The 26,772-nt window shown below is 47.4% G+C and overlaps 1 protein-coding gene across 1 annotated transcript; it reads left to right on the forward strand.

Annotated features, from left to right (window-relative positions):
• On the forward strand, positions 1 to 26,615 carry CAT (catalase). Its single transcript, XM_077287000.1, has 13 exons — positions 1 to 156; positions 5,034 to 5,205; positions 6,646 to 6,756; positions 6,844 to 6,974; positions 7,547 to 7,651; positions 10,167 to 10,292; positions 16,920 to 17,111; positions 17,205 to 17,357; positions 19,225 to 19,363; positions 20,010 to 20,140; positions 20,602 to 20,709; positions 21,379 to 21,465; positions 25,939 to 26,615. Exons 1-13 carry the CDS (start codon positions 91 to 93, stop codon positions 26,002 to 26,004), a joined length of 1,587 nt encoding a protein of 528 aa, XP_077143115.1. The 5' UTR covers positions 1 to 90; the 3' UTR covers positions 26,005 to 26,615.
• The last annotated feature ends 157 nt before the right edge of the window (positions 26,616 to 26,772 follow it).

Here is a 26,772-nt window from a genome sequence, read left to right on the forward strand (position 1 = left end):
CGTCATCCTGCAGTAGTGGGCGGGGCGCCCTTGCTCGGTATTTATGTGCGCAGCCTCCGCTCGGCGCCTGCAGTCAGTGCGCGGGGCAACATGGCGGATCAGCGGGAGAAGAGCGCGGACCAGATGAAGCTGTGGAAGGAGAACCGGGGCAGCCAGGTATCCGGCCTCACCGCCACTAGTGACGCGCCCTGCGGGTATTATCCGGCGTCCCCTGCGCTGTATGTGCACTGCTCTGTGTACACTGCTGTATGTGCACTGCTGTGACGTACGTGTCAGGGGTTACAGCTTGTGCTATAGCTCTAGAAATCTCCAGCTGCTGCAAAACGACAAGTCCCAGCATGCTCTGCAGTTGTGTAACAGCAGGACTCTGAGGCCTGCAGTATGATGATCAGGCTCCTTTATGTCTCGGTTATTGGGGGTTTCTAGATCTCTGCTTGCTGGCAGTGAATGTGACCCTTCTCCCTTGCACCTGGAAGTGTAACAGCTTCATGTGCTCACAGGCTACACTTTTTTTTTTTTTTTCTAGTGCGAAATATATAAATATGGTAGCTCAATGTGAGTGTCCAGAATATTCAGAGCTGAGGTTTTGCTACAGTTGCATCTCATTTACATAAGTGAGGCTGCATGGTGACCTGGCCAAAGCTCCAGCAGGCCCCTGATATAGCAGGATGGGAACACTCAGCCCAAGTCATCATCATTTGCAAAACAGAATGCAGTTTGCTTTGTGCAAAAAAAAAAAAAAAAAAAAAAAAAGCTTCTGGTTTTGTTTTTTGTTTTGTTTTTGCAACTATTTAGTACAAAATGTCTTCTGTTTCGCTACATTGTGCAAAAACTCTAAGTTTTGAAAAAGTAACAATTGAGGAATTGGCAAAAAGCATCTGCAAACCACAAACCAAGAATAAGGTGCAAATGGAGAAAATAGTGAAAAAATGGACACAAAAAACAAATGGGTAAATGCAATAATGAATTCTCCATCAGTGTTAAATCTGAAAAGATATATAACTTTTTAGATTCTTGATCAACTCTTGCGAAACTACAAGTCCCAGCTTGGCTGGCCGGTCAGTGACTGTTTATGGCAGGAGTTGTAATTTTGCTACAGTTGGAGAATTTATAGGTTCTAGTCACTGGTCTGCAGATTAGAATTTTTTTTTTTTTTCCTGGTAAAATAAAGGCCTGACAACCCCCATTATAGTGAGCGGGGTCACAGATAAGTCATAATTGCAGTGTAAGGTGCAGGTGGGGCTCTGGTGATACTGAGATCAGTGACCGCGATATCGTCGATCCTCCCCATATCCACCGTGTCATCTGTGCAGCAGGTTGGACTTTGGCTGCGTTATCTGGAAAGCTTTGCTGCAGACCTGATCCTGATGTCTCCAATATTCTAACCAGTATTTCATGCACCACAAGGTTAAATTGCAGATATATTACCACGGATTTCTGCATCAAAACCTGCAGGGGGCTAAATTTGTTTTTTTTTTTTTTTTTGGGGGGGGGCGTAATCTTGCAGCAGACTTTCCTGTGCTGTAATTTAGCAGTGGCTACATTCCAATAATCGGGATGGGGGTGGTGATAATCTGCGGATCACGCTAGCATTAGGTGCTGCTGATAATTCCCGCAGACTTGGGACTGGATCGTGCTTTTTCTGGACTCTGGCCCTGTAGCGTCGTCGTTGTTGTTTTGACTTTTGTACCCTCCGCGCTGTTTGCTCTTCTCACGCAGATCGTTCTTGATTGTTTATCTTACTTTTATTGGCAGCAGGTAACGTCCTGGGGAAATCTACAAGAACTCATGCACATAGTACAGGAAATTATGAAGAGAAGCCAGACTAGAATAGTGGACCTATATTATTTTTTTTCTTTTTTTTTTTTGGGGGGGGCGAGTTGTCTGACATAGTTCAGAACTGCTTTTAGCAGTTAGGAGATCACTTTTGGAAACAGTCAGCAAGCCTGTTGCCTGTTAGAAACCTAAGATAACTACCAAGTTAACAGAAGGATAATCACTGGTAACCTCCTGACCATGCACATATACATGCACGCTCAGCTCTACCGAGCAGCCATGTGTTCTCCATAGGCAGAAGAGCAATGAGCTGATGCCTGACCCTTCTCCCAGGCGGTGACTTTTCTTCTGGGAGAACAGACACATTGAAATCAAACATTTTCAACCCTCTCCATTCCTCGCCCTATCCTGACCTCTACCGCCAGGGAAGAGGCTAGAGGACCCCTCCTAGTGTCTGTGGAACCCTTGCCCTGTGATCGTGTCATTAGTCAGTGGTTGCCGGATTACAGCCTTGCAAACATCCTTCACTCAGCTCCTCCGACACTGAAACCTCCTAGAATGCCTGGACTCTAAAGCCAAGTTTCCCCAAATATCCTGTCCTGGCGCTCCTGTCCTGCAGTCGTTCTTGCTGCTGCAGGTATCATGGTGCCAAAAAAAGGCTCCCCAGCACTTTCTGCAAATAGTGAAAGTTGCACTTGCATGCATAACATAAATGAACTTGCTCTTGTTAATTTACTCTGTGGGTTTTTTTTGCAACTTGCACATGAGCTTTCTAAGTGTCGTGCTCTTTGGTCACAGTAAAATGCAGCAGATTTTCTGCAGGCAAATGCACAGGCAAAATCATGCTGCACGGTCACAAAGTGGAAACATAGGAGGCTTAAAGGGCAGAACAGAAATGCAGTTGGGGAAGATTCACAAATATTACTGCCGGCTGTTATAAAGGAGGAGGTGCAGGCGACCTTTATCCTTTTATGTAGAGACCAGCACTGTATGTAATTCTATGCTGGCAGGGACTGGCCGGGGGATCACTGAGCGTCCCCACGACTGCGCTGGCCGGGGGATCACTGAGCGTCCCCACGACTGCGCTGGCCGGGGGATCACTGAGCATCCCCACGACTGCGCTGGCCGGGGGATCACTGAGCGTCCCCACGACTGCGCTGGCCGGGGGATCACTGAGCGTCCCCACGACTGCGCTGGCCGGGGGATCACTGAGCGTCCCCACGACTGCGCTGGCCGGGGGATCACTGAGCGTCCCCACGACTGCGCTGGCCGGGGGATCACTGAGCGTCCCCACGACTGCGCTGGCCGGGGGATCACTGAGCGTCCCCACGACTGCGCTGGCCGGGGGATCACTGAGCGTCCCCACGACTGCGCTGGCCGGGGGTCACCAAGTGACTGCACAGTCCCCAGCAACCAGTCAGGTGACTATAGATCTTGTCTCATGACTATCAGCCAGAGTCTCACTTCCATGGCTGCAGATCGGAGCCTGAGGAGTTTGTCCTGTCTGTGTGATGTTGAATAATTGATTCTTGCAGTAATTCACATCTGTGCCAGCTATTAGTTGGAGGCAGACAGTGGAATACTTAAAGGGAAGCTGTCACCTGAATTTGGCGGGACCGGTTTTGGGTCATGTGGGCGGGGTTTTCAGGTGTTTGATTCACCCTTTCCTTGCATGCTGGCCGCAATATTGGATTGAAGTTCATTCTGTCTTCCGGAGTACACGCCTGCGCAAGGCAATATTGCCTTGCACAGGCGTGTACTCTGGAGGACAGAGAATGAACGTCAATCCAATATTGTGGCCAGCATGCAGCCAGCGGGTAAGGAAAGGGAGAATCAAACACCCGAAAACCCTGCCCATATGACTCAAAACTGGTCCCGCCAAATTTAGGTGACAGGTTCCCTTTAATATACTGTGACTTTGGGAAATCTCGCTGAAGTTTCATATGCATGTGACCCTTAGTTGTAAAGAGAAGGAGATAACCCCATGACAGCCCCTCTGTTCTACAAGACCCCTGCACCACAGCCGCAGCTGTAAAGCTTTATGCACATCACATCGGAGTCTTCATTCCTGACTGTTATACCTTCGGGGCGTGCTACAGTATATGCATGTGTCATATGGGGATGCAAGCTATACCCGATTGTACGGTCGAAATAAAGGTATCAACTTATCCACCAAAGGGCAATTGTGGCATACGTGGAGCCCATGGGGGTCTGTAGGTTCATAATAAATAAATAAATAAATAAATAAATATATATATATATATATATATATATATATATATATATATCTCTATCCACCACATGTGCAACATGTACAGTAGTTATCTATGTACTCCATTGATTAGGGTATGAGGCAGAACAGATCTTAAAGGGGTTGTCAGACTTCTGAGGTGGAGGAGAGGTGCAAAATGCTCCAGCAGTCCCTAGGACCAGCTGCCAGCTCACAACTGCTGCAGCCGATCACTGGTCTCGGTCGTTACGTGCTGTAATTGCGGTGATGCCATTAAGTCTTGCGGCTGCAGAGGTCTTGTGACGTCAGCCTGTGCAAGGACTCCCAAAGCATCTGCATTGGCTCCCCAGGGGGTTGAAGGTTGTGGGTCCACAAATCAGAATTTGCAAGAATCGACACTTCAGAAAGAAGCACCAAAGACCACCCGAATCCCTCCTGTGACATGGGCACAAATCGCACGGCCAGCCTCTTGATCTCAGTGGTGACGTGTAATGCTCCACGTCTCCTGTGGGGGAGCTGCAGGGAATTTACAGCTAAGTTTCAGTGTCTGGCTTTGTCGGTGGGCTGCCCTATGTCTGTAACACGGCTGTTGTAACCTGCGCAGCAGTAAATGGAAGCTTTTGTAACACTCGGTCACAAGATCTCAGGCCTTGACTTTGGTGTAAACAGTTCAGATCAGCAATTTTACTTGGCGGCTGCAGTATCCCATGATCAGAGCTATCTCCAGATTATGCAATGCCTGGAGGTCCTGGCAGGGTGTCGTGTCTGGATTTAGGTCAGATCTTAAAAGGCCCATTTAAAAAAAAAAAAAAAAAAAATCTGCAACGCATTTCCAGTCCTCTCCACCATAGAGATTTGTGAAGTATGTGCAGTAAATGTTTTACAATTGGAGTCCCACCTATCAGAGGAATAAGGGTCCTGCTGCCCAGTGAGCGCCCATCTGACGAGGGTCTACATGTGAACCTGCTCCTATGCAAGCGTCTGTCCTCCCGCAGTGGATATAACTCCATGATTTCTGTTCTCTCAGAAACCGGATGTCCTGACGACAGGTGGGGGGAATCCGATATGTGATAAGCTGAATCTTCTGACGGTCGGACCCCGCGGGCCGCTGCTGGTCCAGGATGTGGTGTTCACCGATGAGATGGCGCACTTTGACCGGGAGAGGATCCCTGAGAGAGTGGTGCACGCCAAAGGAGCCGGTAAGAATGCGCATCTAGAAGCCGTGATGTATACATAAAATTATAGAAGTCACAGTGAGTGCCAATTTAAAAAATATATAAAATCAATAGTTAGTTTACTATGGTGTAAGTCCACCTTTTGCGGCGATCACAGCCTCATTTCTCCAAGGTATGGATTTATACAAGGTGTGAATTGTTTACAAAGGAATTTTAGCCCATTTTGCAGTTAAACACCCTTCAGTTCTTTGAGCGACGATGGCGGCGGAAATCGACGTCTAACTTGAATCTCTAAAATCGACCATAAATCCTTAATAATGTTGAGGTCTGTGGATTGTGGGGGCCAGATGAGATGCTCAACTTCATTAGAATGTTCCTCGTGCCATGCTTTAACGATTCTAGCTGTATGAATTGGTGCATTATCATCCTGAATGATGGTGTTCCCCTCCGGGAACAGTGCCTGAACCATTGGATGCACTTGGTCACCCAAAATGCCTAAATAATCTCGGCTGCTAATTCTTCCATGAAGGGATATCATTGGCCCGGTGGATCTCCACGAAATAGCACCCCAGATCATCACAGAACCTCTGCCATGTTTTACGGTTGGGAGAAGGCAGTCTGGATGGAATGCTTCTTTCGGCTGTCTCCAAACATACACTCGGTCGGAAATAGGGTAAACGATGGTTCGTCTGAGAATATCACGTTTCCACTGCTGGAGGGACCAATTCTGGAGGTTTCTACACCACTCTAAACGCTTGGAAACATTTGTCATTGAGAGCAGCGGTTTTCTAACTGCAGCTCTTCTGTGGAATCCAGATTTGTGCAGCTCCCCAACAGTTTTCGTGGAAACTGGGTTCTGTAGGTGTTCATTGAGCTCAGCAGTGATTTTCGGAGCCGTGGTCTTGCGATCCTCTCTCACAACTCGCTGTAGAGTCCGACGGTCTCGCTGTCATCTTTGACTTTTGGCCGGACCTGTGCTTTGCCGCGGACGTTTTTCCTTCTCTTTCAAACACAGTCATTACTTTGGAGACAGTACCTCTTGACACGCCAAGCATTCGGGCACTTTCTGTTACACTAGCGCCTGCCATACGAGCACCAACAATTTGGCCTCTCTGAAAATCCCAGAGGTCTGCCATTGGTATCAGGTTCTCATCAATGTTCTTACAATTATGCAAAACAGTTAATTTACATACACATATCACAACACAAATAATCAACTACAAAACATTACCATATGTCAGTTTGCATGTTTATCACATGTTCGAAGATTATGATGCCAAAATGTTAGGTGTTGCCATTATTTCGTCCAACCCATGTATGTACAGTTTTTTTTTTTTATTATTATTATTTTTTTTTTTAATTGGCGCTCACTGTGATTTCCAGAGTTCCAATCTTGCATGCCTAAGATCACTTTTGGGATTACATGATGGGGACAAGATCGATTATCTTTTTTTCATTTCCCAGGGGCATTTGGCTACTTTGAGGTGACTCACGACATCTCGAAATATTCCAAGGCCAAAGTATTTGAGCACATTGGGAAGAGGACCCCGATCGCCGTGCGCTTCTCCACTGTTGGTGAGAGTCTTATCTTGTGTCTGTATCTGGGAGGTTTTAAAGAGATTGTATTCAAGATTTTGTTTTTATTTTTTTCTTTATTTACAGCTGGAGAATCTGGCTCGTCGGACACCGTGCGGGACCCCCGTGGGTTCGCTGTGAAGTTCTACACAGAAGATGGAAACTGGGATCTGACTGGAAATAACACCCCAATTTTTTTCATCCGTGACGCCATGTTGGTGAGTTTTCTTAAAGGACGTGTTCCCCTTCCCACATGTCTACAGCTAACAGGCTTTGGTGCTGTAAGAACCATCCCTATAAGCTTCACCCTGAGATTTTCATTATTGGGGGGCAGTAGGACAGTGATGTCCATCAGCCACTTGCTGGGTAGGAGTAGTAGTACAGTACTTGCTAGACTATCAGTTTGTCCATTAATGGCTGCAATGCTCCAGTTTCGCTGTGTAAAATCCTGAGACTATAAATGTACGTGATCACAGCTTTCCTCCATTACCAGCTGGATCTGTATATTATTCATAGCTCTTCCTTTTTTTACTTGAGACAATGGTTCATTATTAAACGGCCCTGTGCAGTATTTGCCGCAGATCCCATCGACTTCAACTGGGTCTGCTGACAACCTAATGTCTGATTCTTAGTTTACCCCAGAGATGAGTGGTGCCGGGGGGTTCATGGCTGCTGATCACCCTGGTCTTGTTGAAAAGTCTTTAAGGACATGGGGATCTATGGTGAACTAGCAGAGGCTTCTGTATGTTTTTTTTGTTTTTAATATATGTATTTTTTTTTCTGCATTTAGTTCCCATCATTCATCCACTCTCAGAAGAGAAACCCCCAGACTCATATGAAAGACCCTGACATGGTGTGGGATTTCTGGGCGCTGCGTCCTGAATCTCTCCACCAGGTAGGTGACAATCATTACCAGCCTTGTTGGCACTAGAAGGATGATTGGACTTAAAAACCTTCTTAGTTTTCCCTTTTGGAAAAAGAGGGGAAAAATGGCTTCTACTCTTGCAGCCAGGGCCGGACTGGGACTAAAATTCAGCCCTGGCCTTTGAAGTTACACAGGCCCACTTGTCACATGGTGACTGTATAATATCTTTGTACACTTGTAGGTTACCAGAAGTGAGGGGAGTGTAACACGACTATATAACATATAATCACAGCTGTATCCAGTATTACAGCTCAGTCCTATTTATGGCTTTTAGTTTCAGTACCAAGAAAAGCCGCTACTTTACCTACATAACTGGATCTTGTAGTTAGTGAATGGATGAGACAACTAAAGGCTATGGAACCTCATTCTGATGCTCCATAAACTTTGCCTACAGCCACTTTTGGTTCTGCTGCGCTGCACAAGATCCGGTGACTCTGAAGAGCGTTGACATCAGTAACGTCACCGCTCTTCAGATATTCTGGGTCTTGCGCTGAGCTCGGCGACTGAAGAGCGGTATTGTTACTACCATCACCTCTCTTCAGAGTCGCTGGGTCTCGTCAGGTCTGGGCTAGTAGTGGGGGTGTCTGATAGACTCCTCTCCATTACTTACACCTGGGATTGATAGCAGCTGACATCAACCCTAAAAATTATTACACATACCAGAATTAAATGCTTTGGCGGCTGGGAAAAGCATAGTTGGGGCTATTCCCAGGCGCCGGGTGCTAACTACAGCTGTCATCATCCTTGCCTGGTCTCCCTACGAAGCACTTCTGCTGAATTTACATGCGCTGATCTCAGGCCGCTAAACGAGTGTGATTGACAATACTGAAGTCGTTCGCTTGTTTCCCGGCCTCTTTACACCAACTGAGAAAGAATGAAGGATACCGAACAATCACAGTTAGATCAATCTGTCCCCATACGGTATCATGTTATCAGCAGCACATCTACAGTTTACACCGGCGATGTGCTGCTGAGAACAAGGATTTCTGTTCCCACATAAACAATCCAATCACTCGATGAATAGGCAGCATTTTGCTTGTTTAGTATAATACGCCCCATAGTCCTCCATATATTATAAATGTGCACCTCAGTCCTCCATATAGTATAATACACTCCTCATAGTGCTCCATATAGTATAATGCACCACCATTGTCATCCATGTAGTGCAATTCACTTCCCATAGTATAATGCACCCCATAGTTCTTCATATAGTATAATATATTCCCCATAGTCCTCGATACAGTATAATGCAGCCCACATATAGTATAATGATGCCACTCCAGAGTATAATGCAGCCATCCCACAGAATATTGTAGCCACCTGAGTATAATGCAGCCCCCTCATATAGTATAATGCAGCCTCCTCATATAGTATAATGCAGCCCCTGCATATATATGGTAGCCCCCCTCATAGAGCATAATGCAGCCCCCCATAGAATATAATGTAGCCCCAATAGAATGTAATACAGCCCCCCCATAGAATATAATACAGCACCCCATAAAATGTAATACAACCCCCCATGGAATATAATGTAGCCCCCATAGAATGCAATACAGCCCCCCAATAGAATGTAATACAGCACAGCCCCCATAAAATGTAATGCAGCCCCCCCCCCCTCCCCCCCAATTGCCCCACAATCCAGTTATCCCTCACTGATGTATTAAAAAAACGACTCTCCTCACCTCTCCTGATGCCCCGCGCTGCTCCCGGCTCCGGTCTCAGAGGATGCAGTCTGCCCGGTCACACAGCAGGTATGCGATGACATGATGTCATCGCGCACCCGCAGTGTCAAAGGCAGAGCGGGGAATGATGGGAGAGGAAGCGACAGCGGACGCTCTCTCCTCCATCATTGCATTCAACTGTACCGGCGTCATAGATGCCGGTATAGTTGAGGGGGGGGGGGTGAGTCGGTGCTGACGCTGCTGATAGCAGCAGCGGCCCACTACTGGCACCGGCCCTTCTGCATACATTATGGCACATGATCTTTGCTCGGGTAATTTTAATGGACCCCTTTCAGTAATGTTCTCTTGCAAAGGTTTCTGCTCTGGACACTGTTGCAGTCGGACTTCCCTCAGTGGTGGTTTTTACCAGCCAGTCTGGCGGCATCTTGTTGGGGCTGCCCCCTATGGTTACAGATTTTCCATTGCTTCTGTTGCCCCTACTCAGGTGGTGTATGGCGGTAGGAATTATTTTGCACTGCCTCTGAGTGCACGCAGCTTTTCTCGATCCTGCCCCAGGATTATGCAGCGCTCACATTTATTGGCTTTTTATACGGCAGAGTCCGCTTATCGTTGGTTATTGCTGCTTGTAACCTCTGGTGTAGGATGGGCGGAGGCTCCTTTGGATGAATTTGTGCTTCCTTTTTAATATTCAGGATCTCCTCCAGATTTGCCCTCAGCATGTTGTAGGAGGGAACCATAAAATATACAAATGTCTGCACACCCGAGGAGCCGCCGTCTAACCGCTGCTATATATCACCTCTTAGGTCTCCTTCCTTTTCTCCGACCGCGGGATTCCTGACGGCCACCGGCACATGAACGGCTACGGCTCTCACACCTTCAAACTGGTCAACGCCAAAGATGAGCCCGTGTATTGCAAATTCCATTACAAGGTCAGTCCTGACAGTCGCTGTGCATGTAGTGTCTATTGTGTGCGGGTCTGTAGTGTAATTTGGTGCAATATTCTACCAGGATGTGTTATCTGCGGGTGGCTCATAAGGGCAGACTACTCACTAAAATGATAGGTACTGGCATCAAACATATTTTCTCCAGTCACCTTCCATGACAGCAGTATCGGAGGATGTCTCCCCGCCCTAATAGGGGACAGGAAACAAAGAGGTTAAATACCCCTCCCCTTCCTGCAACCACCAGTGTTTTTTCCTGTCCCCTATGGGGCATGAAGAGGTTCTCTGATAGTGCTGCCGTGGCCGGCGATCGGGAGCACTGTTACCTTTCTAAGCCGGGCAGTCGAGGTCGGGGGCTCCGCTCTCCTCCTTCAGACTGCTCCCATCTCCGTGACCTCCACGCGACTTGGGACCCTCTCCCGCCCTACCCGTGCCTCTTTCGGGAGGTAAAGCAGGGCGGTACGGTGCTCCAGGGTCCTCCTGCAGCTCCCCGGCTTCCTCCTTCCTCCACACCGCTGCTGGCGCGCGCGCGCACCGGAAGTGACGCGCACCCGAACTTCCGGTTTTTCCCCGGCGCCTTACACCGCAAATCCCACGCACGCCGATCAGCGTCCCTGCCCCCCCCCCCCCCCCCCCCCCCAAACGGACCCTAACGAGGAGGAGGAGCACCACCAATCTCGCTGGGAGCCTTGGTATTCTATTTATTCCTGGCTAGGGAAGCCTCCAGGTAAGACCTCCTGTCTGTGACCCTCTGTAGTCAGAACCTCTGACCATATGGACGGCGACAAACCCCTTCACTCTGCTTCTGCGGGGCCCAGCGCTCACCCCCCTGCTGTAAGTATGGGATGATGTCCCTTGCTGTCCATTTTTTAATTCAAGCGACTTAGCACGACTTTCTCTCTCTTTTAGGGAGACAAGGTCTCTGCCCCTAAGAAGGCCAGCCACAAGTTTGCTGCATGTGCATCCAAGCTTCCCTCCACATATAAAAAGTCTGCCAGACATGCACAGACGAAGTTCTGCGTGCTGAACAGCCCTCTCTTATGGACAGCATCAGAACTGTCATCAGGCAGGAAGTTCAGTCTTCCATGGCGACCTTTTCCCAGCCTCCGACACCGCAGCCTCCCCCTCCTAAGAAAAGGAAGACAGCCCCGGTAGTCTGACTCAGGAGAATTGCATACTTCTGATTCAGGGGACCTTTGGGAGAATGAGAGTTCTTCCTCTACCTCTGCTCCCAAAACAGACAACAAAAAATCTTTTTCTCCAAGGATTTGGAGGAATTAGTGTCTATGGTGAGGGGCACCATGGGGGTGGAGGAGGAGGTGGAGGGCCATTCTGTACAGGATGACATGTTCGGGGGGTTAAAGCCCAAATCTGTGAAGGGATTCCCCATACACGAAAATATTGAAAGCCTCATCCTCCACGAGTGGGGTCTACCAGAGAAAGGGTTAAACGTCCCATCAGAGTTCAAGAACAGTTTTCCCCTTGAGGGAGACTGTTCTCTTTTTGAAATGCCCAAGGTTGATGTTCAAGTGTCAAGGGTGACCAAAAAAACGGCCCTGCCCTTTGAAGATTCCTCCCAGCTGAAAGATCCCATGGATCGCAAGACTGAGTTTATTGAGGAAATCTTGGGACACTTCAACTAATCTACTGAGATCCAACGTGGCCTCAACATGTGTAGCCAGATCCTTGTTCCTCTGGCTGCGTACATTGGAGAATCACCTGGTACAGGGTACACCTAGAGAAGAGATTCTTAATTCTCTCCCTCTGCTCCAGAAGGCAACTGGATTCCTCGCGGATGCCTCCGCAGAATCAGTACGGGTTGCCGCTAAATCAGCGGTTCTCACTAATTCCGCTAGAAGAGCTTTGTGGCTTAAATCCTGGGGAGGCGATATTACCTCAAGTCTAAACTTTGCGGTATACCTTTCCAGGGTCATTATGTATTTGGGCCAGTTCTGGACGAAATCTTAGAGAAAGCTTCAGATAAGAAGGTCCTTCCGGAACAAAGGAACCCTAAAAAAGCGTTTTGTTTTTTTTGTCCCTCCCCCCCCCCCCCCCCCCCGTGACCAAACCCCCAGCAAAATTACAGGGGTAAGGGCAAATCAGGACGATGGAGTTACCCCAAGGGAGGGAAAGCCAGAAACATCCTGGTCCCCCCAACCCACTCAGACCTCTGAGAAGCAATGACTGCTCTCCGGTCGGAGGTCGACTCTCGGGGTTCCTCACCCAGTGGCAGATGATCACCACAAATCAGTGGGTCCTGCGTACCATACGGGAAGGCCTAAGACTGGAGTTCGAGAGCCCTCCTCCTCATCATCTGACTATCACTTCTCTACAATCCCCAGGACTTCGGGAATTTTTGATGCCGGATATCTTAAACCTGCTTCGAGCGGAGGTGATTTCCCATGTACCACATCGGGAAATAGGAGAAGGTCACCATTCCCACCTCTTTTTGGTGAAAAAACCCTCCGGGAAACACCGTATCATTATAAACCTGAAACCTCTAAATCAGGTAATAAAATACCGAAGATTCAAAATGGAATCGATCAGATCAGCAATCCCGCTGATCGGTCAGGACTGGGTGATGGCAACGCTGGACCTGAGGGACGCATACTATCATGTGCCGATACACCCAGACCACAGAAGATTCCTCAGGTTCGCGATTTCCCAAGACAGACGGATCAGCCATTATCAATTCAATGTCCTTCCGTTCGGAGTCTCGTCTGCTCCACGAGTCTTCTCCAAGATCATGTCAGAAGCGGTAATCTTTATTAACAGGGGTCTGTATCATTCCATACCTGGACGATTTTCTTATCACCCCATCCGCTTCACGTCTCAATCAGGATGTGACAAGGGTCCTCGACATCTTGGATCGCTCGGGTGGATCCCGAATCTGGAGAAATCAGACCTCCAGCCTTCTCCACGGAAGAAATTCCTAGGAATCCTGGATTCGGAGAAGAGAATGTCCTTTCTACCCAAGGACTGTCAGACCGATCTTGTCTGCAGGATCTCCAGGTTCAGAAATCAAAAAACCCTGACTCTAAGACTGTCAATCCTGGGTTCATTGACATCTTGCATCCAAGCAGTCTCCTGGGCCCAGGCCCATACGAGAATACTTCAATCACACATCCTGGCATACTCAAGAGGACACCAGATGGCCTTAACCAGGAAGATTCCCCTTCCCTCTCGTGTGAGATCCTCTGTCATGGTGGCTGAACTCCCAAAATCTACATCGAGGAGTCGGCTGGGATCAGATTCCTCTCAGAGTACTCACAACAGACGCAAGTCAGAGAGGTTGGGGCGCCGTGATAGAAGGCTTCCACTTCCAGGGGTTGTGGGCCCCAGATGTAAGACACAGTTCCTCAAATCTGAGGGAACTGAAAGCAGTGGAGGAGGCGCTAAGCCTCATCTGTCATCATCCAAGGTCACCATGTTCGGGTGATGTCCGACAATATGACCACCGTGGCCTATCTCCGACACCAAGGGGGCACAGGACACTCGAGCCTGAAGTTAACTGCTGGAAGGATTTTTTCCTGGGCAGAAAATCACCTTATGTCAATCTCTGCAGTACATATAAGGGGATTAGACAATTCCCCGGCGGATTATCTCAGCAGGAGGGACTTCCATCTAGGGGAGTGGTCGCTAAACCAGGATGTATTCCTAAAGGCCCCGTCTCACTAAGCGATTTACCAACGATCACGACCAGCGATACGACCTGGCCGTGATCGTTGGTAAGTCGCTGTGTGGTCGCTGGGGAGCTGTCACACAGACCGCTCTCTCCAGCGACCAACGATCAGGGGAACGACTTCGGCATCGTTGAAACTGTCTTCAACGATGCCGAAGTCCCCCTGCAGCACCCGGGTAACCAGGGTAAACATCGGGTTACTAAGCGCAGGGCCGCGCTTAGTAACCCGATGTTTACCCTGGTTACCAGCGTAAATGTAAAAAAAACAAACAGTACATACTCGCCTTTCGGTGTCCAGGTCCCTCGCCGTCTGCTTCCTGCTCTGACTGAGATCCGGCCGTACAGTGAGAGCAGAGCGCAGCGGTGACGTCACTGCTGTGCTCTCACTTCTCACTGTACGGCCGGCAGTCAGTGAGAGCAGGAAGCAGACGGCAAGGGACCTGGACACCGAAAGGCGAGTATGTACTGTTTGTTTTTTTTTTACATTTACGCTGGTAACCAGGGTAAACATCGGGTTACTAAGCGCGGCCCTGCGCTTAGTAACCCGATGTTTACCCTGGTTACCAGTGAAGACATCGCTGGATCGGTGTCACACACACCGATTCAGCGATGTCAGCGGGGCCTCAACGACCAAAAAAAGGTCCAGGCCATTCCGACACGACCAGCGATCTCGCAGCAGGGGCCTGATCGCTGGTACGTGTCACACATAGCGAGATCGCTATGGAGGTCGCTGTTGCGTCACAAAACTTGTGACTCAGCAGCGATCTCGCTATGTGAGACGGGGCCTTAACCCTAGTCAAGAGGTGGGGAACTCCCGATGTGGACCTGTTTGCCAACATTCAGAACACAAAAACAAACACCTTCTTCTCCCTGACCCCCTCAAACGAGGCACTAGGACTGGACGCTTTCTCCCACCCCTGGGAGTTTACCCTGGCATATGCCTTTCCGCCAATACCATTGCTACCCAGAACATTGCAGAAGATCCGGATGGATCAAGTTGCAACGATTCTGGTAGCCCCATTGTGGCCAGGAAGAAGCTGGTTCAGCGCACTGACAAGCATGTGTCTAGAAGGACGGATTCTGCTTCCACAGATGCGACCTTCTTCAACAGGGTCCCCTGACCCATCCAGACCTACACAAACTAAAGCTTACAGCCTGGTTAGTGAAGCCGAGATCCTGAGAGCCAGAGGACTCTCGCAGGCAGTAATCGAAACCCTACAGAAGAGTAGGAAGCCGATAACTATCGCCATTTATGGCAAAATATGGAAAAAAATTTCATCATGGTGTTCCCCAAACAGACCGGATCCTTTTAACCCAAATATTGCACAGATTCTTCAATTTCTACAGAAGGGCTTAGAGCTGGGGCTTTCACCTAGTACCCTAAAGGTTCAGGTGTCAGCTCTTGGTTCTTTCTTTGACCAGGATCTAGCAAATCATCGATGGGTCAAACGATTCATATAATCGGCAACCAGAATCTGTCCGAGACTCCAGGTCCATACCCCCCCTTGGGACTTAAACCTGGTGTTAAAAGGTCTGACCGGGGACCCCTTTGAACCCCTTTCAGCATCCAGCTTAAAGATCTTAACCCTGAAAACCGTCTTCCTGGTAGCTATCACTACTGCCAGGCGTATAGGAGAGTTACAGGCCTTATCAATCCAGGAACCATTCCTGACCATAACTACGGATAGTATAATCCTCAAATTAGACCCGTCCTTTACACCTAAGGTAGCTTCAAATGTTCACATAAATCAGGACATCATATTGCCCTCTTTCTGTCCAAATCCCTCTAATCCAAAAGAAGAGGCCTTTCACACCCTGGACGTCCGCAGGGTGGTCCTGTTCTACCTCCAACAAACGGAAGGTTGGAGGTTGGATCAAAACCTGTTCATCCAGTGGTCAGGACGTAATAAGGGCAAGAAGGCAGCCAAAAGCACTATCGCTAATTGGATTAAGCAGGCCATTAGCCTAGCATACTCTTCTCAGAAGCTATCACCTCCAGCTTCACTGAAGGCCCACTCTACCCGCTCAGTCTCAACTTCCTGGGCAGAAAGGGGAAGCGCATCAGCAGAGCAGATATGCAGAGCCGCCACCTGGTCGTCAATCCATACATTCACCAGGCACTATAGGCTCATCTTCAACAGGGATCTATCGTTTGGCAGACGTGTTCTGCAGGCGGTTGTCCCTCCCTAAAGAAATTAGCGGTTGGTATCACTCCGATACTGCTGTCGTGGAAGGTGACTGGAGAAAAAAGAATTAGTTCTTACCGGTAATTCGGTTTCTAGGAACCTTCCACGACAGCACTAATTTCCCTCCCTATCTGATCTATTAACTTTGATTCCTGCACTTAAGTGGTAACTATACATGCTACTGTGTCCAGAAAGAACACTGGTGGTTGCAGGAAGGGGAGGGGTATTTAACCTCTGTTTCCTGTCTCCTATTAGGGCGGGGAGACATCCTCCGATACTGCTGTCGTGGAAGGTTCCTAGAAACCGAATTACCGGTAAGAACTAATTCTATTTTTCTGGAACGCTGAAGACATGTGGTTAGCACCTGAGCATGCTCAGATAACACCTTATCCAAGAATGTTCGCTCATCACCACTACTGATATTAAACACTAGACGAGTCTAAACCTCCCACAGTGGCGGCACTCTTGCAAATGACCTGCTGCATTCCCCTATATGCAGGCACAATGAGCGTGCACCCATACAGGCGGCAGCATTTTCCAAAGGGGCCTGGAAAGTGAGGGTCTTAAAATGCAGCATTGGAGTGGTAAAGTAATGGGGGGGGGGGTGCGGTTGTCTATGGTTATTGCAGATTGCAACAGTTTAGGGCATTATAGAAGGAACCATGATGGGGGATGGACTGTACATATCGGATATTTATCGTCTTCCTCCGCAGACAATGATGTAACGTTGAGTGCGTTCCTTTTTAGACTGATCAGGGCATCAGAAATCTGACTGTGGAGGAAGCCCATCGCTTGGCAGCTGCAGATCCAGACTATGGAATCCATGACTTGTATGAAGCCATTGCGAATGGGAACTATCCGTCCTGGACCTTCTATATCCAGGTCATGACATTCGAGCAGGCGGAGAGATACCCATTCAATCCTTTTGACTTGACTAAGGTGAGCAGTACCCTCTGCGATCGGACTGTGAACCATTTACAGAGCTCCTGATGGAGTCGGGATGTTTTTCGCTCTACGCTCTTTTTTTTTCAGATCTGGCCTCACAAGGATTACCCACTAATCCCCGTGGGGAAGCTGGTTCTGAACCGTAACCCAGCCAACTACTTTGCAGAAGTGGAGCAGATTGCCTTTGACCCAAGTAACATGCCTCCTGGGATAGAGCCGAGCCCGGATAAAATGCTGCAGGTGAGCTCTGATGGCGTGTTTTTTGTTTTGCAGCGATCACTTTCCAAAGTTCTGCAGGTTTGTGTTTAGGAGAAGGCTGCACGGCAGCAATTGTCAGACAAGTCACAACTAAAGATATCTGTGCAAATTGCACGTAACTGCTCATTCTCGTCAGGCGTGCACAAATTGCATCGAAGTTTGAGAGAAAATCAAGCACATTTGGAAACCGTTGCAACTCAGTTGCAGGAAATCACAATATTAATGTTGCCATAGACATAACCTTACGTGGGTTAGTAAATAAAAAAAACAATGGCAGGGTGCACCCCATTCTCACAATAGAGGGCACATGCACCTATTGGGCAGTAATGGCGGATTCTGGAGTACAAGACAAATGTCTTAGAGGGGCAAAATCCTTTTAAAGTGACATAGGCTTAAATCCTTTAGTGTTTTCAAACTAGACCACCCTTTTTAAAGTTGTGCAATGTTTGCCAAGTAGGCAAAGTCAATGTTAAAGCCTAAAGGTACCTTCACACTAAGCGACTTTGCAGCGAGAACGACGATGATCCGTGACGTTGCAGCGTCCTGGATAGCGATCTTGTTGTGTTTGACACGCAGCAGCGATCTGGATCCTGCTGTGATATCGCTGGTCGGAGCTAGAAGTCCAGAACTTTATTTCGACGCTGATCACCGGCTGTCGTCGCTGGATCGGTGTGTGTGACACCGATCCAGCGATGTGTTCACTTGTAACCAGGGTAAATATCGGGTTACTAAGCGCAGGGCCGCGCTTAGTAACCCGATATTTACCCTGGTTACCATTGTAAAAGTAAAAAAAAAAAACACTACATACTCACCTTCTCATGTCTGTCACGTCCCCCGCCGGCGGCTTCCCTGCACTGAATGTGTCAGCGCCGGCCGGGCGTAAAGCAGAGCGCAGCGGTGATGTCACCGCTGTGCTCTGCTTTACGGCCGGCCAGCACTGACATTCAGTGCAGGGAAGCCGCCGGCGGGGGACGTGACAGACATGAGAAGGTGAGTATGTAGTGTTTTTTTTTTTTTACTTTTACAATGGTAACCAGGGTAAATATCGGGTTACTATGCGCGGCCCTGCACTTAGTAACCGGTGTTTACCCTGGTTACCTGGGTGCTGCAGGGGGACTTCGGTATCATTGAAGACAGTTTCAACGATGCCGAAGTCGTTCCCCTGATCGTTGGTCGCTGGAGAGAGCTGTCTGTGTGACAGCTCCCCAGCGACCACAGAACGACTTGCCAACGATCGCATCGCTGGTCGTGATCCTTGGTAAGTCATTTAGTGTAACGGCACCTTTATTGAGTGAATGCAAGGACCTGGCATGTGAGAGCAGTATATGCAGCCCATTCATTTCAATAGACACTGTGTGATTGATCTCCCCTATGAAGGCCTCGTATAAAAGGGGGTGTCTTCCTACCAAATACAGACGTAGCGACAGCTGCTGTGGTGTTGAGTGCCAAGTAATACACTTTGTGTAAAGCAGTCATTGCAATAAACGGTGTATGGCATGGAAGTAGTTTTTAGTAAAGCCAATTTAGAGATTTCCTGCAGCTGTCCAGAAAAAAAACAACCATTCTAATGCAGATGTCTGTACTAGAGATTCTCCTGCACCATAATTGTTCGTATTGCTTCTCTCACTTTCACATTGAGATGTGTGTGTGTGTGTGTGGCACATACCACGACTACTGCTACCTGCGGATGGTGCATGCATCCTGGCAGGGGAGACCCTCTAAGATGCAAGAAATGACATGCAGGATAAATAAAGTTGTCCTTTACGCTTCTGATAGTCACCAACTTTTTTTAAATGTTGTGTCCTAACTCATAGGATATGTTTTTAACCTGAATTATGACTTGTTCCAGGGTCGCCTCTTCTCCTACCCAGACACACACAGGCACCGCTTGGGCGCCAACTACCTACAGTTGCCTGTGAACTGCCCCTACAAGGCTCGTGTGGCCAATTACCAACGGGATGGACCCATGTGCTTCTCTGACAACCAGGGTATGTGTGTACACTTTTCCACCAGGTGTCACCTCTCATCCACCCCCATAACAATCATCCCTTGTCCCTCCCAAATTACAAATATTGATGTCCTGTTTGTCTGAGTGCATTAAAAGGAACCTGTTGGCAGATATTTAGACCCCCAAAGTAAGGTCATCACAGTAAAGTTCTCCTCAGTGAGCCCCTGCCGAGATCACGTGGCTGTCAATCAATCATTTATTTTGGTTATCAGGAGCTGCAGTATGCTGCCCTCGCATAGATCTGATAGATCCACATTGACGCTCATTACTACTACTTTCCAAGGCTTTGTTCATACATGGTGACTGCACTGTGGATTTTATGTCTGGATTTTCAGGTATAAACGCTCCGGTGTTTTGGTTGTAGTTGGTGAGATTTTCTCATGCTCTCACAACGGAAATTGACCTGCAGTGCGACATTCTCATTTTGTGCTGCAGGTTTTTGCCCTCTGCAATGCGTAGGATAAAATCCCCAACAAATCTGCAACTGGGTTCTGGTGGCTTTTGTCACCTTGCTGGTCTGCTCTGGGGAAACTATGGCGCCTGTATTTTTTTAGATTGTTTTCCTACAACCTGTCCTGTCTCATTACATTTTTTTTTTTTCTTTGATTTATTTTTATTTTTTTAAGCTGGAGCTCCAAATTATTACCCGAACAGCTTCTCTGCTCCGGACGCTCAGCCTTCTGCCCGAGAATCCCGGTTCCGTGTGTCCGCAGACGTGTCTCGCTATAATAGCTCGGATGATGACAACGTCTCCCAGGTGAGGAGCTGTTGTACATGACATGGAGCCGTGAATTCATGTCTTTCCAGAAGAGCTGCTACAATTAACCTCACGTGGTGGCGAATGGTTGTACGAATTTGCATATAAAATTGACATTAATGTATGTCAATCGCTGCCACCACATCTCACGGTGGATTTTTGCTGCATCTGGAAGCCACTGTATGCAATTAAAAACTGTATGGTCTGTGTGTGGTTATAGCATATAATGTAATAGAAGGAGATTTACCCCATATGTGCAGACAGCACAGATGGATCTGTTCTTACCTATTGATTATCATTGTAGCCTTTTTAATACTTCAGAGGATGTTGCGCCCCAGGCCCTGAGATTTTATTCCTCCATTGATGCCTATAAGTTTAGTCTACTGCCTCCTAGTGACACTATGGTGAAATAACCTGTGCAGCGTCTGTTCTGTGATTTGCTTCTTGTTTTTCCTCTTCAGGTCCGTGACTTTTTCAACAAAGTGTTGAGCGAGGAAGAGCGCCAGCGTCTGTGCGCAAACATTGCTGGACACCTGAAGGACGCCCAAGTGTTTATCCAGAAGAGAGTTGTGAGTATATATCGACCTCATTGTGATACGCAATTCTGAAAAACTAAACCCTACTCTTCAGACGCTCACTAAACACCTACAGTTACTTGCCGAGACGCATGCACTTGTTCTATTCTGTGAATGTGATCTGCTCTGCTCTTACTCCCCTCCGGAAGCGAGCGACGCCAGGCAAACCCCTAAAAGCTAGGTTCCTTGACTTCTGATAAGGTTGGCTTTAATTCAGGACTGCATGCATTGGCGCTAATTCTTGCAATGGCATATTGTGCATATGTTCCCAACCATTTAGAACTGCAAGTCCCAGCCCAAGTACAAGTCTTGTGATTCTGAATTACTGGCATCATAGCATATAGAAAACTGCTGGTTCAGCCACACGTGTGGCCTTAACTTGCAGCAGTAATATTGACTACTGCATGCATGACTGCATGCTGGGCCTATCGGTCAGATTCGGTGCCGAGGATCCCAGCAGGTACATGTTGGTTTGCAGCATTTCTGTCCAGAATCCATGGAGCACGGACACAACTGCTGGATCAGGGGTCTGTGAATCTGTTTGCTCTTTATGAACCCAGTGATAAAAGTATCTGCATTACGGCCTATAAAACCTGTTGTGGCTTATGGCTGAAGTGCCCTTAAATCCCACTGCTTATTGCAGCTTCATATCTCTCCTTCCAGGTGAAAAATTTCTCTGATGTTGACCCCAAATATGGCGGCGGTATTGAAGCTCTGCTGAACAAGTACAACGCAGAAGGCCACGTTAAGGTAATGACCCCTTCTATGACTAGTCGGAGCAGTGCTTTTTAAGTGCTGTGTTAATTTAGTGACCAGGGAGGTCTCTCATATTAAACAAACCAGAGCTTCATCCTAAATTAAAGGCGGCATCAGAGGTGTTTATATGCAGGCGAATAATCCCATTAGGCTAAATGTACTGTTACTTAACCCCTTAACGACCGCCGATACGCCTTTTAACGGCGGCCGCTAAGGGTACTTAAACCACAGCGCCGTTAATTAACGGCCCTGTGGAAAAAGTGAATAGCACCCCCCAGAGTCGGATTTTCTCTGGGGTCTCGGTTGCCGAGGGTAGCCGAGACCCCAGAGAACATGATTCGGGGGGTTTTTACCGACCCCTGAGTTGCGATCGCCGGTAATTAACCGTTTACCGGTGGTCGCAACAAAAAAACAAAAAAAAAAAACCGCGATTTGCCTTTTAATTTCTGTCCTCTGATGTGATCGCACATCGGAGGACAGAGAAATGGGGTCCCTGATGGCCCCCGATAGCCCCCCAATACTCACCTATCTCCCCCGGTGCTCCTCGTGGCTCCCCATGGGCGCCGCCATCTTTTTTTCCGGGAAAAAATGGCGGGCGCACGCGCAGTACGCCCGCTGCCCGGCACCCGGAAGATCTTTGGGGTCTCGGCTGCCGGGGGTAGCCGAGACCCCAAAGAACATGATCGGGGTTGGTTTGCACCGACCCCTGTTTTGCGATCGCCGGTAATTAACAGTTTACCGGCGACCGCAAAAAAAAAAAAAAGCGATCTGTAATTCTGTCCTCTGATGTGATCGCACATCAGAGGACAGAGAAATAGGGGGATTCGGGGACCCTATAATACTCACCCGGTGTCCCTGGGTCCTCCTGTGTCTCCTCTTGCCGGCCGGCTTCTTCGTCGGGAAAGAAAATGGCGGGCGCATGCGCAGTGCACCCGCCATCTGCTGCCATCTGCCGGCCGGCAGGAGAGACGAGTTGGGGCTAAAGTTAGGGTTAGGGTTAGAGTTAGGGTTAGGGTTGGGGCTAAATTTAGGGTTAGGCTACTTTCACACTAGCGTTTTTTGGCTTCCGTCGCAATGCGTCGTTGGAGAAATTGGCTTGCATTAGCGACGGATTGCCACATGTCGCATCCGTCGTGCAAGGGATGCGTCGTGCTTTGGCGGACCGTCGGCACAAAAAAAGCTACATGTAACTTTTTTGTGCGACGTGTCCGCCACTTCCGACCACGCATGCGCGGCCGGAACTCCGCCCCCGCCTCCCCGCACCTCACAATGGGGCAGCGGATGCGTTGAAAAAACAGCATCCGCTGCACCCGTTGTGTGGCGCTTACAACGCTAGCGTCGGTACGTCGGCCCGACACACTGCGATGGGCCGAGTACGACGCTAGTGTGAAAGTAGCCTTAGGCTTCTTTCACACTTGCGTTGGTACGGGGCGGTCGCAATGCGTCGGCCCGACATACCGACGCACATTGTGAAAATTGTGCTCAACGTGGGCAGCGGATGCAGTTTTTCAACGCATCCGCTGCCCAGTCTATGTCCTGGGGAGGAGGGGGCAGATATATGGCCACGCATGCGCGGAAATGGCGGACGCGACGTACAAAAAAAAGGTTACATTGAACTTTTTTTGTGACGACGGGGCTAAAGTTAGGGTTAGGGTTGGGGCTAAAGTTAGGGTTAGGGTTGGGGCTAAAGTTAGGGTTAGAGTTGGGATTAGGGTTTGGATTAGGGTTGGGATTAGGGTTACGTTTGGGATTAGGGTTGGGATTAGGGTTACGTTTGGGATTAGGGTTAGGGGTGTGTTGGATTTAGGGTTTTGATTAGGGTTATGGTTAGGGTTGAGATTAGGGCTGTTTTGGGGTTAGGGTTGTGATTATCGTTAGGGTTGTGATTAGGATTATGGATCGGGTTAAGATTAGGGTTAGGGGTGTGTTAGGGTTGGAGTTATAATTTGGGGGTTTCCACTGTTTAGGTACATCAGGGGGTCTCCAAACACGACAGCCAATTTTGCGCTAAAAAAGTCAAATGGTGCTCCCTCCCTTCTGAGCTCTGCCGTGCACCCAAACAGTGGTTTACCCCCACATATGGGGCATCAGCATACTCGGGATAAATTGGACAACAACTTTTGGGGTCCAATTTCTCCTGTTACCCTTGTGAAAATAAAAACTTGGGGGCTAAAAATATTTTTTGTGGGAAAAAAAAATATTTTTTTATTTTCACTACTCTGCATTATAAACTTCTGTGAAGCACTTGGGCATTCAAAGTTCTCACCACATATCTAGATAAGTTCCTTGGGGGGTCTAGTTTTCAAAATGGGGTCACTTGTGGGGGGTTTCTACTGTTCAGGTACATCAGTGGCTCTGCAAACGCAACATAACGCCCGCAGACCATTCTATCAAAGCCTGCATTTCAAAATGGCGCTCCTTCCCTTCCGAGCTCTGCCGTGCGCCTAAACAGTGGTTTACCCCCACATATTGGGTACCAGCATACTCAGGACAAATTGGACAACAACTTTTGGGGTCCAATTTCTCTTGTTACCCTTGTGAAAATAAAAACTTGGGGGCTAAAAACTTTATTGTTAAAAAAATATATTTTTTATTTTCACGACTCTGCATTATAAACTTCTGTGATGCACTTGGGCATTCAAAGTTCTCACTACACATCTAGATAAGTTCCTTAAGGGGACTAGTTTCGAAAATGGTATCACTTGTGGGGGGTTTCCACTGTTTAGGCACATCAGGGGCTCTCCAAACGCAACATGGCATCCGATCTCAATTCCAGCCAATTCTGCATTGAAAAGGTCAAACGGTGCTCCTTCACTTCCAAGCTCTGCGGTGCGCCCAAACAGTGGTTTACCTCCACATATGGGGTATCGACGTACTCAGGAGAAATTGCACAACAACTTTTGTGGTCCAATTTCTCCTGTTACCCTTGTGAAAATAAGAATTTGTGGGCGAAAAAATCATTTTTGTGAAAACAAATGCGATTTTTTTTATTTTCACGGCTCTACGTTATAAACTTCTGTGAAGCACTTGGGGGTTCAAAGTGCTCACCACACATCTAGATAAGTTCCTTAAGGGGTCTAGTTTCCAAAATGGTATCACTTGTGGGGGGTTTCCACTGTTTAGGCACATTAGAGGCTCTCCAAACGCGACATGGCGTCTGATCTCAATTCCAGCCAATTCTGCATTGAAACAGTCAAACGGTGCTCCTTCACTTCCAAGCTCTGCGGTGCGCCCAAACAGTGGTTTACCTCCACATATGGGGTATCGGCGTACTCAGGAAAAATTGCACAACAATTTGTGGTTAAATTTCTGTTTTTACACTTGTGAAAATAAAAAAAAAAAATGGTTCTGAAGTAAAATGTTTGCAAAAAAAAGTTAAATGTTCATTTTTTTTCTTCCACACTGTTTCAGTTCCTGTGAAGTACGTAAAGGGTTAATAAACTTCTTGAATGTGGTTTTGAGCAGCTTGAGGGGTGCAGTTTTTAGAATGGTGTCACACTTGGTTATTTTCTATCATATAGACCCCTCAAAATGACTTCAAAGGTGATGTGGTCCCTAAAAAAAAAAAAAAAACATGGTGTTGTAAAAATGAGAAATTGCTGGTCAACTTTTAACCCTTATAACTCCCTAACAAAAAAAAAAATTAGTTTCCAAAATTGTGCTGATGTAAAGTAGACATGTGGGAAATGTTATTTATTAACTATTTTTTGTGACATATCTCTCTGATTTAAGGGCATAAAAATACAAAGTTTGAAAATTGCAAAATTTTAAAAATTTTCGCCATATTTCCATTTTTTTCATAAATAATCGCAAGTAATATCGAAGGAATGTTACCACTAACTTGAAGTACAACATGTCACGAAAAAACAATCTCAGAGTCAGCGGGATCCGATAAAGCGTTCCAGAGTTATAACCTCTTAAAGCGACACTGGTCAGAATTGTAAAAATTGGCTCGGTCACTAAGGGGTTAAGCCACACCTCGTTTAGCAAGCCTTCGGTCTGGTCGCAAATCTCTCCAGTCTGAAAGGTGGTGGCAAGTGAATAAATGTCATTGCTGCTGCCATCTGCACATATGTGCAATCTTAGTGATAAATCCTTCAGTTAATAAGCTCTTTCACAAGTGACACATCCCTGAATTCTGTGTTTCAGCCTCCATCTCCTGCTGTCTTCAGATTACATAGCAAAAACCTGCTGACAGATTCCCTTTAATTACATTTGGCGCTAAGCTGCAGTACCTGGGATGTTTCTGAAATCCGGCATGATGCACTGTGTGGTGCTGTTCCATCCTGCTTCATTAATGTTTACATCCAGCTGCTGGTAGAACTGGAATCTGCTCATGTGGGGTACCGGACCCCCACCAATCTTCTATCCTGAGTATAGGTCCTATCAGAAGCCTGGAAAACCCCTTCTTAATATCTCTCCTTTTTTTTTTTTTTTTTTTTTTTTTTTTCTTTTACATTTCTGCAGAAAGTTGTGAAGACCTACACCCAGCATTCCTCCTACACGACTGCAAAGGACAAGTCCAACCTGTAGACCACGTCTTCCTCAGGATGATCCGTACACAAGATTTTTACCTCCCATTTAATTGTAGCATATTGCTTAGATAAGACCATATCGAATGTACTGCAATTTTTGGACTCCTCATTATTGATTCTTTATAAAATATAAGCAGATTTATACCCGGGCAGAGCTATCGAGCACTTAATCCGATGATCACACAATGAAAAGCTAATGGTAGCGTGTAATACAGCGTAATGGTCAGCGCTGCCATTGATTGGTTTGATTGAACCCAGCGATCGGCGCGCTGCACAACTTGTAGCTTTACACAACTGACATTTCAATAACTTTATTAATAAGCACTTTGTCTACATTGCGTGCCTTCTCTAATTGCAGTTCAATATGGCCACAATAATTGCACTTAAATGCAGCGTCACAGCAGTCAATGACCTTTGTGACAAGTCTCATGGGACATGTAGTTCACCAGGGCTATATACTCCTAGCTAGTGGAATATATCGGTATACGTGACCAATATGGCGGCCGTCCATCTGTTCTGTTCGATGTTGGGGGTTTTCTGTAACTGGAAAGGCAATGTCAAATGGAAAATATATAATTGTGTTTTTACAATAAACCCATATGCAGTTAATACATGTGTTTTTTGTTTTGTTTTTTCAAACCTAAAAAATGGTTGACATCTGGATGTCAGACTGGATAACCAAGAAAAAACAAAATAGTGCTGTTATTTCCGTTTTTATTCCCAGGCCACTCCCTAAAAAAAACCCCAACAAACCTCCTAAAAAGCA

This window comes from Ranitomeya variabilis, chromosome 2 (assembly GCF_051348905.1).
Source record: "Ranitomeya variabilis isolate aRanVar5 chromosome 2, aRanVar5.hap1, whole genome shotgun sequence".
Classification (NCBI taxonomy): domain Eukaryota; kingdom Metazoa; phylum Chordata; class Amphibia; order Anura; family Dendrobatidae; genus Ranitomeya; species Ranitomeya variabilis.